The following is a 12,221-nucleotide window of genomic DNA, read 5'->3' as shown; positions in this document are numbered from 1 at the left end:
TCTGCTATTGGTCACCCGGCACGGGGTGGGCGGGACCGGTGCCCGTGCGGCCTGGCCGCCGTCGCCCGGGGGCAGGGGCGGTGGTGGTGGGGCACTGTGCGGGGGGGATGTTGCGCGGCGAGGCCTGGCCCCGGTGGGGCGGGGGCGTCCCCAAGGCCTCGCGGGGCCCTCGTCCTCCTCCCCATGGGGCATCCGTCCTCCCCTCGAGGCCCCCGTCGTCCTCCCGGTCCCCCCGTTCTCCCTCCCCGCCGCCGGTGGGATGCGCGTGTCCCGCCTGCCCCCGGTGGTTCCCCGCCCCGCGGCGGGGCCCCGGTGCCCCGGGAAGCGCCGGGTCTGGCCCCAGCGCCGGCGGACGATGGCGCTGGCGGCCCTGCGCCGGGCCGGGCGCTGCTTGGTGGCGGGGGCCGCTGGGCGAGGCGATAACGAACCGGTTCCTCCGGCCCCGCCGGGCGCCCGGACGGCGGGCAGCGAGTCCCGGCCTGCGGCTGCCCCCGGGCCCCCGTATCCCGCAGCCCCGTGCGGGCCGGGGGCACCCGACCCGGCGGTGCTGGTCCCATGGGGATCCGGGGCTGGGGCCCGGCTCCGGGGCACGGTGGAGCTGGGGACATCCCTGGGCCCTCGGGTGAACCGGGGGGGGGTTTGTCCCGAGGGGGTCACGGGCAGCGGGATGGGGATGGAAGTCCCAAAGGAGCGGACAACACGCCGCGGGCTGGGTCGGTGCCTTTATTGCGGAGCTGGATCCCCGCGGGATCCCCTGGGTGCGCTGGGGAGCGGGAGGTGAGGTGGGGTGGTGTGGGGGGCTCTGCGTTTTGGGGTGCCGCGGCTGGCTGCTGCGGGGCTGGGGCTGGCCCGGCTCAGGCGTTCTCCCAGAAGAAGGTGTTGCAGGCCACGGTGAGGGCGGCCACCAGGACCACGTACTCCTGGAAGTCCACCTCCCCGTCGCCGTTCTCATCCAGGTCCTGCATGATCTTCTCCACGGCACCCGTGTCCTTCTGGGTCTGTTGGGGGGATGACAAAGGGTGAGCCCCAGAGCTGGGGACATGTCCCAGGGCGTGGAGAAAAGGGGAAGCCCATCTCCCACACCCCAGCACAGCCCCTACCTCCAGGAAGCAGCCCAGCTCGCTCTGCAGCAGCTCCTTCAGCTCCTTCTTGCTCAGCTTGTACTTGTCCCCCTCTTTGCCCGAGTAGTGGTGGAAGACGTTGATGAGCGTCTCCATGGCCCCTTCCAGCTGTGATGCCATGGCTCCGGCTGCAGGGAGGCACCCGCTGCGTTACGGCGGCCGCTGCGAGCCCCAAATTTCACTGCCCCCCTTCTCCACCCCAGAAGCACTGCCTGCCCTGGCCTTCCCAGCTTGGTGCCACAGGGCTGTGGGGTGCCCTGGTGCTCCCCCAGGCTTTATCAGGGTGCTCCTGCAGGGGGGGACCCAGGCTGCATGCCCCCTTTATAGGGTTGAACCCCGGTGGGTGCCTGCGCACCATCCCCAGCCCCGCGCTCACCTGAGCTCCCCGCCGCGCCAAGTGTGCCGGGCTGGGCTGGCCGGAGACGTTAAATAAGCTCCAAGCCCCCTCCCTCCGGGAGGATCCGATACCAGGGCTGGACAGTCGGGCTGGCACCGCCGGGACGCCCCGTGCTGCCTTCATGGGGACCGGGATGCGGGGACACCCCGACAGCCCCACTGCTGCCCCATGGTCTGCTCGCCCCGCACCAGAGGGATGTGCTGGAGCATCTCTCGGTGCTCACAGGGCAGGGAGCCGCTCTCGGGGGCTCCACGTCTCCCTTGTGCCAGACCTCAGGCATCCCTTTCTGCCACTCCTGGGGCCAAAGCTGGCCTGGTTGCGGCCCTATAGGAAGAGCAGCAGTGGGGTGCCAGGGAAGGGGTGGGCCACGGAGCCAGCCCCAGGTCGGATCCTGACCCCAGGGGCGACCTGCTGGCATCCCCCATCTGTCAGCACCGCGGTGCCCTGCCGGATCCGGCCCCAGCCCTGCTCCGCGGCCGATAACAGTGCGGGTGTCCGGTGTCCTCGGAGCCAGGCGGGGGGGACCGGCGGGGGCTATCGGGTGACGCGGCGTGGGCCCACCGCTCCCCGCGCACAGAAAGGCCTCTTGTCGCATGAAAAATGCCCCACAATCCCTGCCCGAAGGTTGCCTCAGCAACGGCGCGGCCAAAGAAACCAGATTCCCCGGCCGCGCTGATAATCCCAGCTCTCGTTACGGCCCAGCATCCGCGCGGCCTGGCCGTGCCCGCTGCGGCCTCCCCATCCCCGCGTGTCCCCCCGGGAGCGGGGCCGGTGCCAAGCCCCCAAACGGGGGCGGCTGGGACGATCCCCCCCGCTTTGTGCCCATCCGCGGGGAACCCTCCCGAGGGAGCAGGGGGGCTGCCGGGTGCTGTCACTGTGGCGTTTTTGCAAGAGCCGGGTGGTGCTGGGCTCTTTATCCCAGATTCCAACCCTCGTTCGGGGCTAATTATATCCCGCTCCCTCTGTTTCCATTTTCCGTACTTCCCGTCCCATGTGTTTGGGAAATAATGCAGCCAGGGGGTCCCAAAATTGCCGACACACCCCCAACCCCGTCTTGGTCCCATGGGGAGCCAGACCCGTGGCCCTGTCCTGGGGGGTGATGGTGTGGAGGGGTGGAGGGTTTTGGGGTGAACTGCAGCATCTTTGGGGGCTGCACCTGGGGCAATTGGGGTGGCCATAAAGGGGGTCCTGGATGGAGATGGGGATCCCAGGTGGAATTGGGGGTCTCAGATGGAGATAGGGGGTCTGGATGGAGATGAGGGGTCCTGGAAGGAGCTGGGGGCCTAAGATGGAAGTGGGTGTTCCAGAGCTGGGGGTCCTGGATGGAGATAGGGGGCCAGGATGGAAGTGGGGTTCCCAGATGGAGGTGGGGGTCTTGGATCGAGGCAGGGGGTCTGGATGAAAACTGGGGTCCTAGAAGGAAGTTGGGTTGCCAGATGGGGGTGAGGGTCCTGGAAGGAGGTGGGGGTCCCAGGCAGAGGTGGGGGACCCCAGTGTCACTCACTTGGCAGTGTCCACGCAGGGGCTGGCAGCGGTGGCACCCCCGTACCCGTCTCAGCGCGGCTCGGCAGCGGGCAGGATCCGGCTGAGCCTTCTGGGAATGCCCAGCCCTGGCGCTGCGTCGCCTGCCCAGCTGCTCCGTGACGGTCCCAAGCTTAAAAATAACCCGGGCCCTGCAGCCACCGGGCATCGGCACGGCCGGGTGCTTGGAGCGAGCCGGTGGCTGTTTCACGGCCGTTTCACGGCCACCGACTCGCTCCAACCCCCTGGCCGTGCCGAGCTCTGTGTGCGCTCGGCCAGGCTCTGCCCCACTCTCATTAAACCCCAAACCTCCCCGGAGAGCAGGAATCGCTGGGTGTTTCCCGAGTGGTGGGACCGCCTGGAGCCACGAACCCCGCTGCTGCGGGGACATCACATTGGGGGGGGGAGGTGGTCCTGGGAACGGGGACCGCAGCGGTGCCAGCCTGACGTGTCCGCACTGGCAGCTCCCCAGGACAAGCTCTTACCAAACCGGGAGCAGCGAGGGACATGCCAGGAGGTTTACACACAGCTTGGAACAGGTTTCAGCCTCTGCGACTCCCGTGCTCCACTTTGACCCAGCTAAACCAGTTGCTCCAGTTGCTGGTGCCGGGGCTGGGCTTGATCTTGTCTCTCCAACCCATTGCTGGAGTATGGAAGAGGCTTTTCCATCCCTAGAGTTTGGAAGAGGGGGAAGCTGCTGGGTGTGCACCGTGCCAGGGTCAGGGACATTGTAATGACACCAGGCATGCGGTGTGGTGGCCTTTTCTACTGTGGCCTCGATGGATGGGGTGCGTGATGAGTCCTGATACACGGTGTGGACCAGTGCTGGGCCAGTGCCCGCAGTGCCCACAGCCACTGTGACCACCCCTGGTAGAGCAGAGAGAGGCCGGGGACAGCACCCGGACACGGCGACAGGCACTAGCCCCACAGCCTGCCCCGGGATGCTCGTCTTGTCCCGATAGCGCCGGGGACCCCGAGGCCACGTCACCGCTCCCTGCCCGCGTATCCATCCCATCACGGGGCCGCTGCAGTGCATGCTCCTTCCTCACCCCATCCCGGCACCCCGAATTCCAGCGGCAGCGAGTCACGGGCCTGCCTGGCTCTTGGGGCCGGTGACTCACCCCAAACCTGTCCCTGTCCCTTCGGAGCCTGACTCACCCCGGCGGTTTCCCATCCCAGTCCCCTGACGTGGGGCTCGGCGGAAGTCCCGTCCCCGTCCCCCCGTCACCCCGGGGATGGGGACGGACAGGATGGGGCTGCAGGAAGCCAATTCCTCCCCCGTGAGCTGGTGTGACGGGTGCGCGGGTGGGGACCGGGCTGCCCGGTGCTGGCCGGAGCCACCCTGTCCCCGTGGACAGGTGGAACAAATGCGTCAGGGACAGTGACGGTTGCATCGCACCCTGCTCCGGGTCCCCAAAACTAGTGATGGGGAGGGTCCCAGAGGGGAAACCCAGTTGGACTGGGCTCCATGGGTCCATCCCTGTCCCATCCTTGCTCCCCGTCATGCTCAATGTCACCCAACTTTGAGGACAACCCCTGCTGTGCACTCCAGCAAACCTCTGCCCTGGCAGGGACAGGGGCGGTGGGCAATTAGGGCCGTGCTCCTGGTGGGGACGGTCCCAACACCGCCCGTGTCTCCTCCATCCCGTGCCACTGGTGTCCCCAGCGCTGCGGCACGGGGACAGCTCGGGGGCCCTGTGGGAACGGCTGTGCCGCAGCGGACACCTGCCAGGGCTGCCATGTTATAAATACCCAGGGATTAAAGGGGAGCGCTCGGGCAATCCCAACCCCCTAATTAATTTGGATTAATTAATTTTCACAAAGCCCACTATTAATAGGGATGATGTCAGCGGGTGGCTGAGTCACAACTCTCACTCGGTGCGGGGTGAGCCCAGCCCTGGTTCCGCAGCTAGGACGAGCTGCGGCATCGGGGGACGATGGGGACAATGATGGGGACAACGTTCCTGTCCCGGGTGCATCCCCATCCCCACCAGGGCAGGGCAGAGTATGGGATGCATTTAGGGGAGGGGACACGGCCTGCGCCCCTGGAATGATCCAGGTGATATTCGAGCCCCAGACCCTGTGGAGCAAACATGCTCCGGGACCCCGGGGTCCCATCCAGCGTCCCCACGGCGCGGTGCGGACACGGGTTTGCAGCGAGTGCTGGATTTGGGCCACTGCCCATGCGGGGAGGGAGGAGACGGAAAGACGGGAAAACGTCGGCTGCCGGGCGGTGTCCGTGCGCCTGGCTGCAACGGGAAACCCTACACCGCGGCCGGGGGGGACAAAGCACCGTGCTCGCCCTGTATAAAACCCCGCGGGGGTCTGCAGCCACCTGCAGCTGAGCGGGGTAAGTCGGGGTCGCTGCCTCGTCCCCATCCTGTCCCACGGCGGCGTTTGGGGCCTGTGCGGTGCCACTGCTTCCTGGTGTCCTGCTGCCCTGGCTGCCTCCTTTTGTGGGATGACAGGGCTGTCCCCAAGTGGCCGTGCCCCCCCCCGCAGTGATGCTGGGGGGTTGGGAGGGGGTCTTGATCCCTAGTGCGTAACGTGGCAGCCCCCAGCTGCACTGTGACTCAGCTCTGCAGGGCTGAGACTGTGCAAACTCGCTGCACCCCGGGCTGGGGAGGGGCAGGGGGAGCCTTATCCCATGCAGCCCCCTCCAGCCATCACCCCCCGGGATGCTCCATCCCCTCCCACCCCCTTCTTGGCTCTGCAGCCCCCAGTCTCCCCCCCGCGCGCCATGGCCACGGGCGAGCTGACCGAGCTGGAGCGGGCCATCGACACCGTCGTCACCGTCTTCTTCACCTACGCGGGGAAGGAGGGCAAGAAGGGGACGCTGACGGCCGAGGAGTTCAAGGAGCTGGTCCAGCTCCAGCTGCCCAACCTGATGAAGGTGAGGGTCAGGGCAACGTGAGGGGGGGCAGAGGTGGGCTGGGGGGCAGCTGGGGGGGGGGGGTTGGTCCCCACGGAGCCCCCAGAGCTCAGCGGCTGCTCCCGGTACCCTGGGGTTTGCCAAGGGTGGAAAAGCAAAAGTAAAAGTGGAAAGTGGATGGTGCAGGTAGGGTCCAAGCTGCTGCAGGTGGAGGTGTTCTGCTGGTGGGGGAGCAGAGAGGACCGATGCTGTCTGTCTCTCTGTCTGTCTGTCCATCCCTCCCATTACCCCTTTCTGCATCAGCCTCAGCTGGGCTGGGGGGCTCCCTGCCATGGGGGATGCCCCTCACTTGAGCCCTGTTTGGGGACAGGGAAGGAGGTGTCCCCTGGTGGTGGCAGCCCTGGCTCTTCCGTCCCCATCCTGCTCACTGGGGACGCTGTGGGAGCGCTGAGCCCCCCCTGCCCTCCCCACAGGACGTCCCCTCCCTGGAGGAGAAGATGAGGGAGCTGGACGTGAACAACGACCAGGAGCTGAAGTTCAACGAGTACTGGCGGCTGATCGGCGAGCTGGCCAGGGCCATGCGGCGGGAGAAAGCGGAGAAGAAGAAGTGACAGGGACCGGGGGACGCTTGGGTGACACGATGCTAATAAAAGAGGTTTCCCCGAGCCTGGGCATCGCTGCCGTTCTTAGTGGGAGGCCCCTGGTGCAACCAGCCCATCTCCCTGCCAGGTCCATCTGTGCCACGAGCAGATGGTGTCGTTCCCAAAGTGCCCTGATGCTGGTCTGGCTTGCAGGGTCCCACCCCGTACCCCACAAGCACAGCTGTGAGGTCACGCAGAACAGCCCCAGTGGATGGCATAATGCGTGTGGGGCTGACGTGGGGCTCAGGACCATCTCCAGCAGCGATGCTGCGATAGCTGCTGGTGGCGGCCACCTCCAGGACACCAATGTCCGTCTGCTCCAGGGTCACCTGGGGATGCGCCCCCTCGATAAACCACATGCCGGGCTCAGCATCCCCAGCCGAGCCCCCGTCCCTGGCGTTCAGCTCCCACGTCCCCCAGCAAGGCTGGGTGGCGGTGCCATCCCCTCAGCGGGGTGACCGGTGCCCCGTCCCCAAGCCAGCCGGTGCCCGGTGGCCGTTCCCACGCGGCGCTGCGTGGCCGTGCAGTGCCGGATGGGGATGGGGAGCGCTTGGTGTGGCCGGGAAGGAGGCGTTTCCCAGCCCCACGCTGGCCCGGGGCCAGGCTCCGAAATGAGCCGCCTTGCACCACACCGTGCGCAGGGAGCTCCCACTCACACCTCCCTGGTATAAAACCCCAGTGCACCGCAGCCCGCTCATACCCGGGACAGCCCTCGGAGCAGGTAAGTGGCCTGGCCGCCTCCACGCTGGGGGGGGGAGTCCCCATGCCTGGGGGTCCCACCACCCCCGCTTTGCTCCCACGCTTGGCTTTGCCACGACTTGCTGCTGGAGCAGGGACGCTCCCATCTCCGGGACATGTCCCGGCAGCTCAGCGCATCCCAGGGCGCCTTCCTCGCCCCGACGCAGAAGGAGAGGAAGCCCCCCCCAGAAAACAAGAGCTGATCCCGACTTTCTCCCCCCCCGCCAGCTCTCCAGGACCCCGTCGGAGCAGACAGCCCCACCGAGGGACCCTCAGACCCCGCGAGGAGCAGCATGGGCCAGTGCAACTGCCGCAAGAAGCGCAAGGTCCTTGAGCGACGCCGCGGCACCGGGAGGGCCGGGAAGCCGTGGGGCACAGGGGGGGACCCCATGTGTCCCCCATTCCTCAGAGCATGGGGCGCCTCTGAGCAGTACGGCAGGGCCGAGGGCCACTCCCAGGATGAATTTGGGGTTTGGAGATGCTGCCCTGGGCTTGGGCACCTGGTGCCAGGGGCTTGAAAGCTTGGGGAACCCAGGTGACTTTCTCCAGCTCCCACCGAGCCGCCCAGCTCCTTGCAACCTCTCCGAGGATGCCCGATGTCAGAAAGTCTCCTGCTTCCCTCTGCTTTCAAACTGGAGGCGCCCACCCCTTGTCCCGAGAGGGCTCGCCGGGCGCTTTGCACCTGCGGAGGATTTGGGGCCGGGGCGTGGGGCTGAGGCTCTGAAGATTGCCGGTTTCTTCTTTAATGGCCATCGCCTGATGTGGTTTAAAGGTGTTTCGAGGGGAAACCGCAGCGCCGGGTGAATCACCGTCGTTTCCCTTCAGATGCAGCTTCGCTTAATTAGCACGAGTGGTCGAGCAGCTGCGTCGGGCCGGGTTGCACCCCCCAGGCTGGGGCTGGGGGGCTGCAGCCCCCGTGGGATGGGAGGAGGGCGGCCACCATCCCGCCGTGCGCCCGGGCACTGACTCACACCTCCATCCGCCGCTTGTGCAAAGGAGAGGAAGAACCAGTCCGGACGGCGGCGGCGGCCCCCGCGCTGTGGGTGTAGCACCCGGAGACGCTGGGGCGGCTGAGCAGGGAGAGACGGGGGGGACAGGCCTGCCAGGGGGGTCGTTTTGGGGTGTCGTGGCTGCGTGGAAGAGTGTCGTGACCGTACAGAGGGGTACGGCGGCTGTGCGAGGGTATTGGGGGCGTGGAGGGCCTGTAAGGAGGGGTCTAATCAGGAAGGAGGGGTCCCACATCTGCAAGGAGGGGTCCTGCACCTACAAGAAGGGGTCCTGCATCTACAAGGAGGGGTCCCACATCTGTGTGGGGGGTTCTCGCGTCTATCCAGGGGGTCTTACAGCAGTGTGGAGAGGTCTCGCGTCTCTACAAGGGTCTCATGTCTCCACGGAAGGGTTAGCATCCATACGAGGGGTCCCACGTCTGTACGAGGGGTCCCACTTCTGAACGGAGGGGTGTTGTGTTGATAAGGAACTTTATTAAATCAGCATGGGGGGTGGGTGGAACATCTACAGAGAGCATCAGCACATCTGCCCAGGGGTGTCCCATCCATCCCAGGGATGTCCCATCATCCATCCCGGGGGTCTTCCATCCATCCTGGGGGTCTCCCATCCATCCCGGAGGTCTCCCATCATTCATCCTGGGGGTCTCCCATCCATCCTGGGGGTGTCCATCTGGTACCTCACTGTCTCTTCCCCCCCTTGCAGGACTGCCAGGAGCTCACCAACGTGGAGCAGGCCATTGAGACCGTCATCAACCAGTTCCACTGCTACGCGGTGAAGGGGCAGAAGGAGTACCTGACCCCCAACGAGATGCGGGAGCTGGTGGTGCAGAAGCTGCCCCACCTGGGGAAGGTGAGGGCAGAGCCGGGGGACAGCGGGGGGGGTCCGGGTGGATGTGGGACTCTGCACCCCCATCACCTCCCTGATGCTTTTTCTGCCCGCCCCGCAGTGCGTCGGACCGCTGGATGAGAAGATCGAGTGCATGGGGGACCCTGATGAAGCCAAGCTGGAGTTCGGAGAGTACTGGGACATGATGGGGGACGCGGCCAAGGGCTGCCGGAGGAAGTAGGGGGCATCGGGGGACGAGAAGGCGCCCGAGGCCTCGGGCTCTGCACTGCGACAAGGTTCTGGCGGCTGCGTGGTTGCAGGTCCCCTGGCCCTGGAGCGTCGCAGCGAGAGGGACTTTGCTCCTTTCCCTTCCCCAAATCCCTTCGATGTGGGGGCTCCGGGCCAGCCCCAATGTCGCCGTTGGTGGCCTGGGCATAGTTTCTGCTCCCACCCTCCTGGACCGGGGGTACGATGCCTGCGCTGCTCAGTTTTTGGGGTGCTGCGCCTGCGCGAGGCTCCCCACCTGCCCCTGGCTGACAGCCGGGCTTGGGGCTGAGCTGGTGGCGGGTTGTTATCAGCTTGCGTCACTTGCAACCATTTTTGTATAAATTAATAAAGGAAAAATGGAAAAAAAAACACAACAAACACAGCCAGGATGGGGTGACTTTGTTTTTCGGGGGAGAAGGGGGAGCAGGGAGGGATGGGATTGTGGCGCTGAGTGAGCATCAGTCGCTGCTGGGTTGTGCAGCCCCAGTGCGGAGCACGAGGGTGCAAAGGGTGCTGCAGGTGTGCAAGGGGTGCTGCAGGTATGCAAGAGGTCCTACAAGTGTGCAAGGGGTGCTGCAAGTGTGCAAGGAGTGCTGCAGGCGTGCAAGGGGTGCTGTGGGCGTGCAAGGGGTGCTGCAAATGTGCAAGAGGGTGTAACAAGTGTGCACAGGGTTGCATGTGTGTGTGCACTGTGGGTGTGCACGGAGCTGTGGGTGTGTGCGCGGTGCTGTGGGTGTGCAGGTGCCCATGCAGTGGCATGGCCCATGCCCGTGGTCTCCATCTGGGGACTCCACAAGCACAGCAGGGCCGTGTCACCCGCACTGGGCACCCCAAGGGATTTGGGCACGGGGGAGCTCAGAGGAGCCCCGAAATCTCTGGGTTTGGAAAGAGCCAGGAGCTGCGGGGCCAGTGAGCAGGATCCCACCTGGGCTGGGTGAGTGTGGGATTTCCGTGTAATTGCAGCAAATTAGGAAACAGCAAATGCCACAAAGCGGTGGCTTCCTAGGACGGAGCAATTAGCACAGGCAACGAGAGCATGGAGAGTGAAGAAATGGGTTTGAGAGGGTGCAGGGCACCCACCGAGCCTGGCCATCCACCTTTCCTTGCCATGGTCCCATCCAGGTTGTATGGGACCATGGTTCCTGCTGAGCTCCATGTCCTCGAGGAGCCCATGGGCACCCCTACATGGGGACAGGGATGGGGACAGGGATGGGGACAGGGACGGGGTCCCTGATGGGTGCAGGGGATGCGGGCACCATCTCCACACCTCTGTCACCGTGCACTTTGTGCTCTGGGGAGACAAAACAATGAAAAACCCCAAACCCTGGAGAAAAGTGATGAAACCTGAGGCCAGGTTGGGTGGCTGGTCCTCCCGGGCTGGCGGCCGGCACCGCCACCGCGACTCGGCCGTGGCCGCCCTCTGTCTCCTCTCACCTTGGGGTGGATTTCACAACAAGAATGACTATTTATTGTTCCTGCCTTGGAAATAAATACATGGAAATTAAGCCGAGAGGTGTGGTGTGCATTTAATTAGAGACAGGAAATGTGTCAAATGGTTGGGGTGATGGGAGGGGAAAGGGGAGCCAGGGCTCCTGGGTGCTCTCCCGGCCGTGGGAGTGGGGACTCCGGGCTTCTGGTTTGGCGACCCCAGCGTGACGATGCGCTGTCGGGAGGACGGCGATTCCAGCGGCGTGAGCCATCCTTGATAAGTATCTGTTGGACCTGGAAAGTCCTCGCAGGTGGCAGAAACAGCTCAGCCCGCGCCGGTGACCCTCGGTGACTCAGCGGTGGCTGGGCATGCGTATGAGCCACGCGGCGAGCCCTGAGAAATGCAGCGGGGCTGGTGGCTGCTGTGTGCAGGGGCACATCTGGGTTTTTTCAGTCCCCACAAGCATCGTTGGGCCCCCTCTGCAGCGGGTCCCATGGGGCAGAGCCTGCCAGCAAGAAGCCCAGCTGCCCCTCACCCTCCAGCTGGTGGGACGGGGGGCAGAAGAAGCTTGCGGGGACAACCGGGCTGGCTGGGAACTGTCTTGTGATGGGTTTGGGTCCTACGTGGCTGCTGTGAGCGCACGCACACGCCCTTGGATTCCTTGTAAAAATAAGGGCCTGGATGCGGTTGTGACATCTGCCAGGCACAGGAGGGTAATGAAAGCCCATGATTCAGAGGTGAGCTGTTTGCCTGCAGGGTCGGGGAGGGATTCCCACCCTCCTGGGATATTGCAGCAATGACACCCGAGCATCTCCGAGGAGGACGGCTTTGCTTCCTTCCCCCCGAGATTAGGAAGAAGAGGGCTGAGAGCGGGGATGACACACGTACATTTTCCGGGACTGGAGTCCCAAAGAGCAAAAGTCCCCAAAGAGCAAAGGAAAAAGCGTGGGTGGCTCCTGCCTGGGCTCTATCACCTCCTATTTTGCATCCCTAAATGTGCAGCTCCCAAAACCTCCTGTATCTAATCTGGGCATCAAATCACTGCGCCATTGCTCCGGCCGACACACAGGGGTACAATTTACTGGCCCGATTAATTATGGACGTGAGTTTACAAGCACAGCTGCCAGCACCTTATCTATCCCCGTGTATCTGGAGATGGCCGAGAGCTGGATACGGCCCTGCTTGGAGCTGGCGCTTGTGTTTCCAAGGCCCTGATGTAGCAGAGACCACAACAAGGTGCTTTCATGGCATTGCCTTCAGAATGAGCAAATTTGGTTCAAATAAATAATACTCCCCACCTTGCTAGGAACCTCTCACACCATGCTGGGAGAAACATGGGGCTGGGCTGCAGGTGCAGCGTGCCCGGGACGGGGGGTCCTCGGGCTGGGCCCCACGCACCCAC

The 12,221-nt window shown here is 64.8% G+C and overlaps 3 protein-coding genes across 4 annotated transcripts in view; 2 read left to right on the top strand and 1 right to left on the bottom strand.

The window, feature by feature from the left end:
* Positions 1 to 9,772, top strand: part of LOC308183513 (protein S100-A14-like) — a 60,785-nt gene extending 51,013 nt beyond the window's left edge. Inside the window, exons 1-4 of one of the 2 annotated variants that reach the window (XM_080569710.1) lie at positions 7,152 to 7,273; positions 7,519 to 7,616; positions 9,001 to 9,147; positions 9,245 to 9,772. In XM_080569710.1, the coding sequence (XP_080425836.1) occupies positions 7,584 to 7,616; positions 9,001 to 9,147; positions 9,245 to 9,364 (300 nt within the window). In that variant the 5' untranslated portion in view covers positions 7,152 to 7,273; positions 7,519 to 7,583 and the 3' untranslated portion in view covers positions 9,365 to 9,772. Of the gene's footprint in view, positions 1 to 7,151; positions 7,274 to 7,518; positions 7,617 to 9,000; positions 9,148 to 9,244 lie in introns of those variants that run through there. The other variant, XM_080569711.1, reaches the window with a different exon arrangement.
* S100A1 (S100 calcium binding protein A1) lies at positions 710 to 3,419 on the bottom strand. The gene is made up of 3 exons (XM_080569715.1): positions 3,023 to 3,419; positions 1,101 to 1,249; positions 710 to 998 (listed from the first exon to the last, which is right to left on the bottom strand). The coding sequence occupies exons 2-3, from the start codon at positions 1,239 to 1,241 to the stop codon at positions 855 to 857; spliced, it is 285 nt and encodes a 94-aa protein (XP_080425841.1). The 5' UTR covers positions 1,242 to 1,249; positions 3,023 to 3,419; the 3' UTR covers positions 710 to 854.
* S100A13 (S100 calcium binding protein A13) lies at positions 5,231 to 6,576 on the top strand. The gene is made up of 3 exons (XM_080569714.1): positions 5,231 to 5,389; positions 5,756 to 5,932; positions 6,385 to 6,576. Exons 2-3 carry the CDS (start codon positions 5,780 to 5,782, stop codon positions 6,520 to 6,522), a joined length of 291 nt encoding a protein of 96 aa, XP_080425840.1. The 5' UTR covers positions 5,231 to 5,389; positions 5,756 to 5,779; the 3' UTR covers positions 6,523 to 6,576.
* Positions 9,773 to 12,221: the final 2,449 nt, after the last annotated feature.

Source organism: Anser brachyrhynchus, assembly GCF_964034855.1.
Source record: "Anser brachyrhynchus genome assembly, chromosome: 28".
In the NCBI taxonomy this organism is placed as follows: domain Eukaryota; kingdom Metazoa; phylum Chordata; class Aves; order Anseriformes; family Anatidae; genus Anser; species Anser brachyrhynchus.
This window is presented reverse-complemented; position numbering and strand designations above follow the sequence as displayed.

Bases quoted from the DNA above. Each gene is read 5' to 3' on its own strand.
- S100A1 (XM_080569715.1), bottom strand. From the start codon at position 1,241: ATGGCATCACAGCTGGAAGGGGCCATGGAGACGCTCATCAACGTCTTC. The intron at 999-1,100 runs GTAGGGGCTGTG...TCCCCCCAACAG, and splicing joins AGCTGGGCTGCTTCCTGGAG to ACCCAGAAGGACACGGGTGC.
- S100A13 (XM_080569714.1), top strand. From the start codon at position 5,780: ATGGCCACGGGCGAGCTGACCGAGCTGGAGCGGGCCATCGACACCGTC. The intron at 5,933-6,384 runs GTGAGGGTCAGG...CCCTCCCCACAG, and splicing joins AGCTGCCCAACCTGATGAAG to GACGTCCCCTCCCTGGAGGA.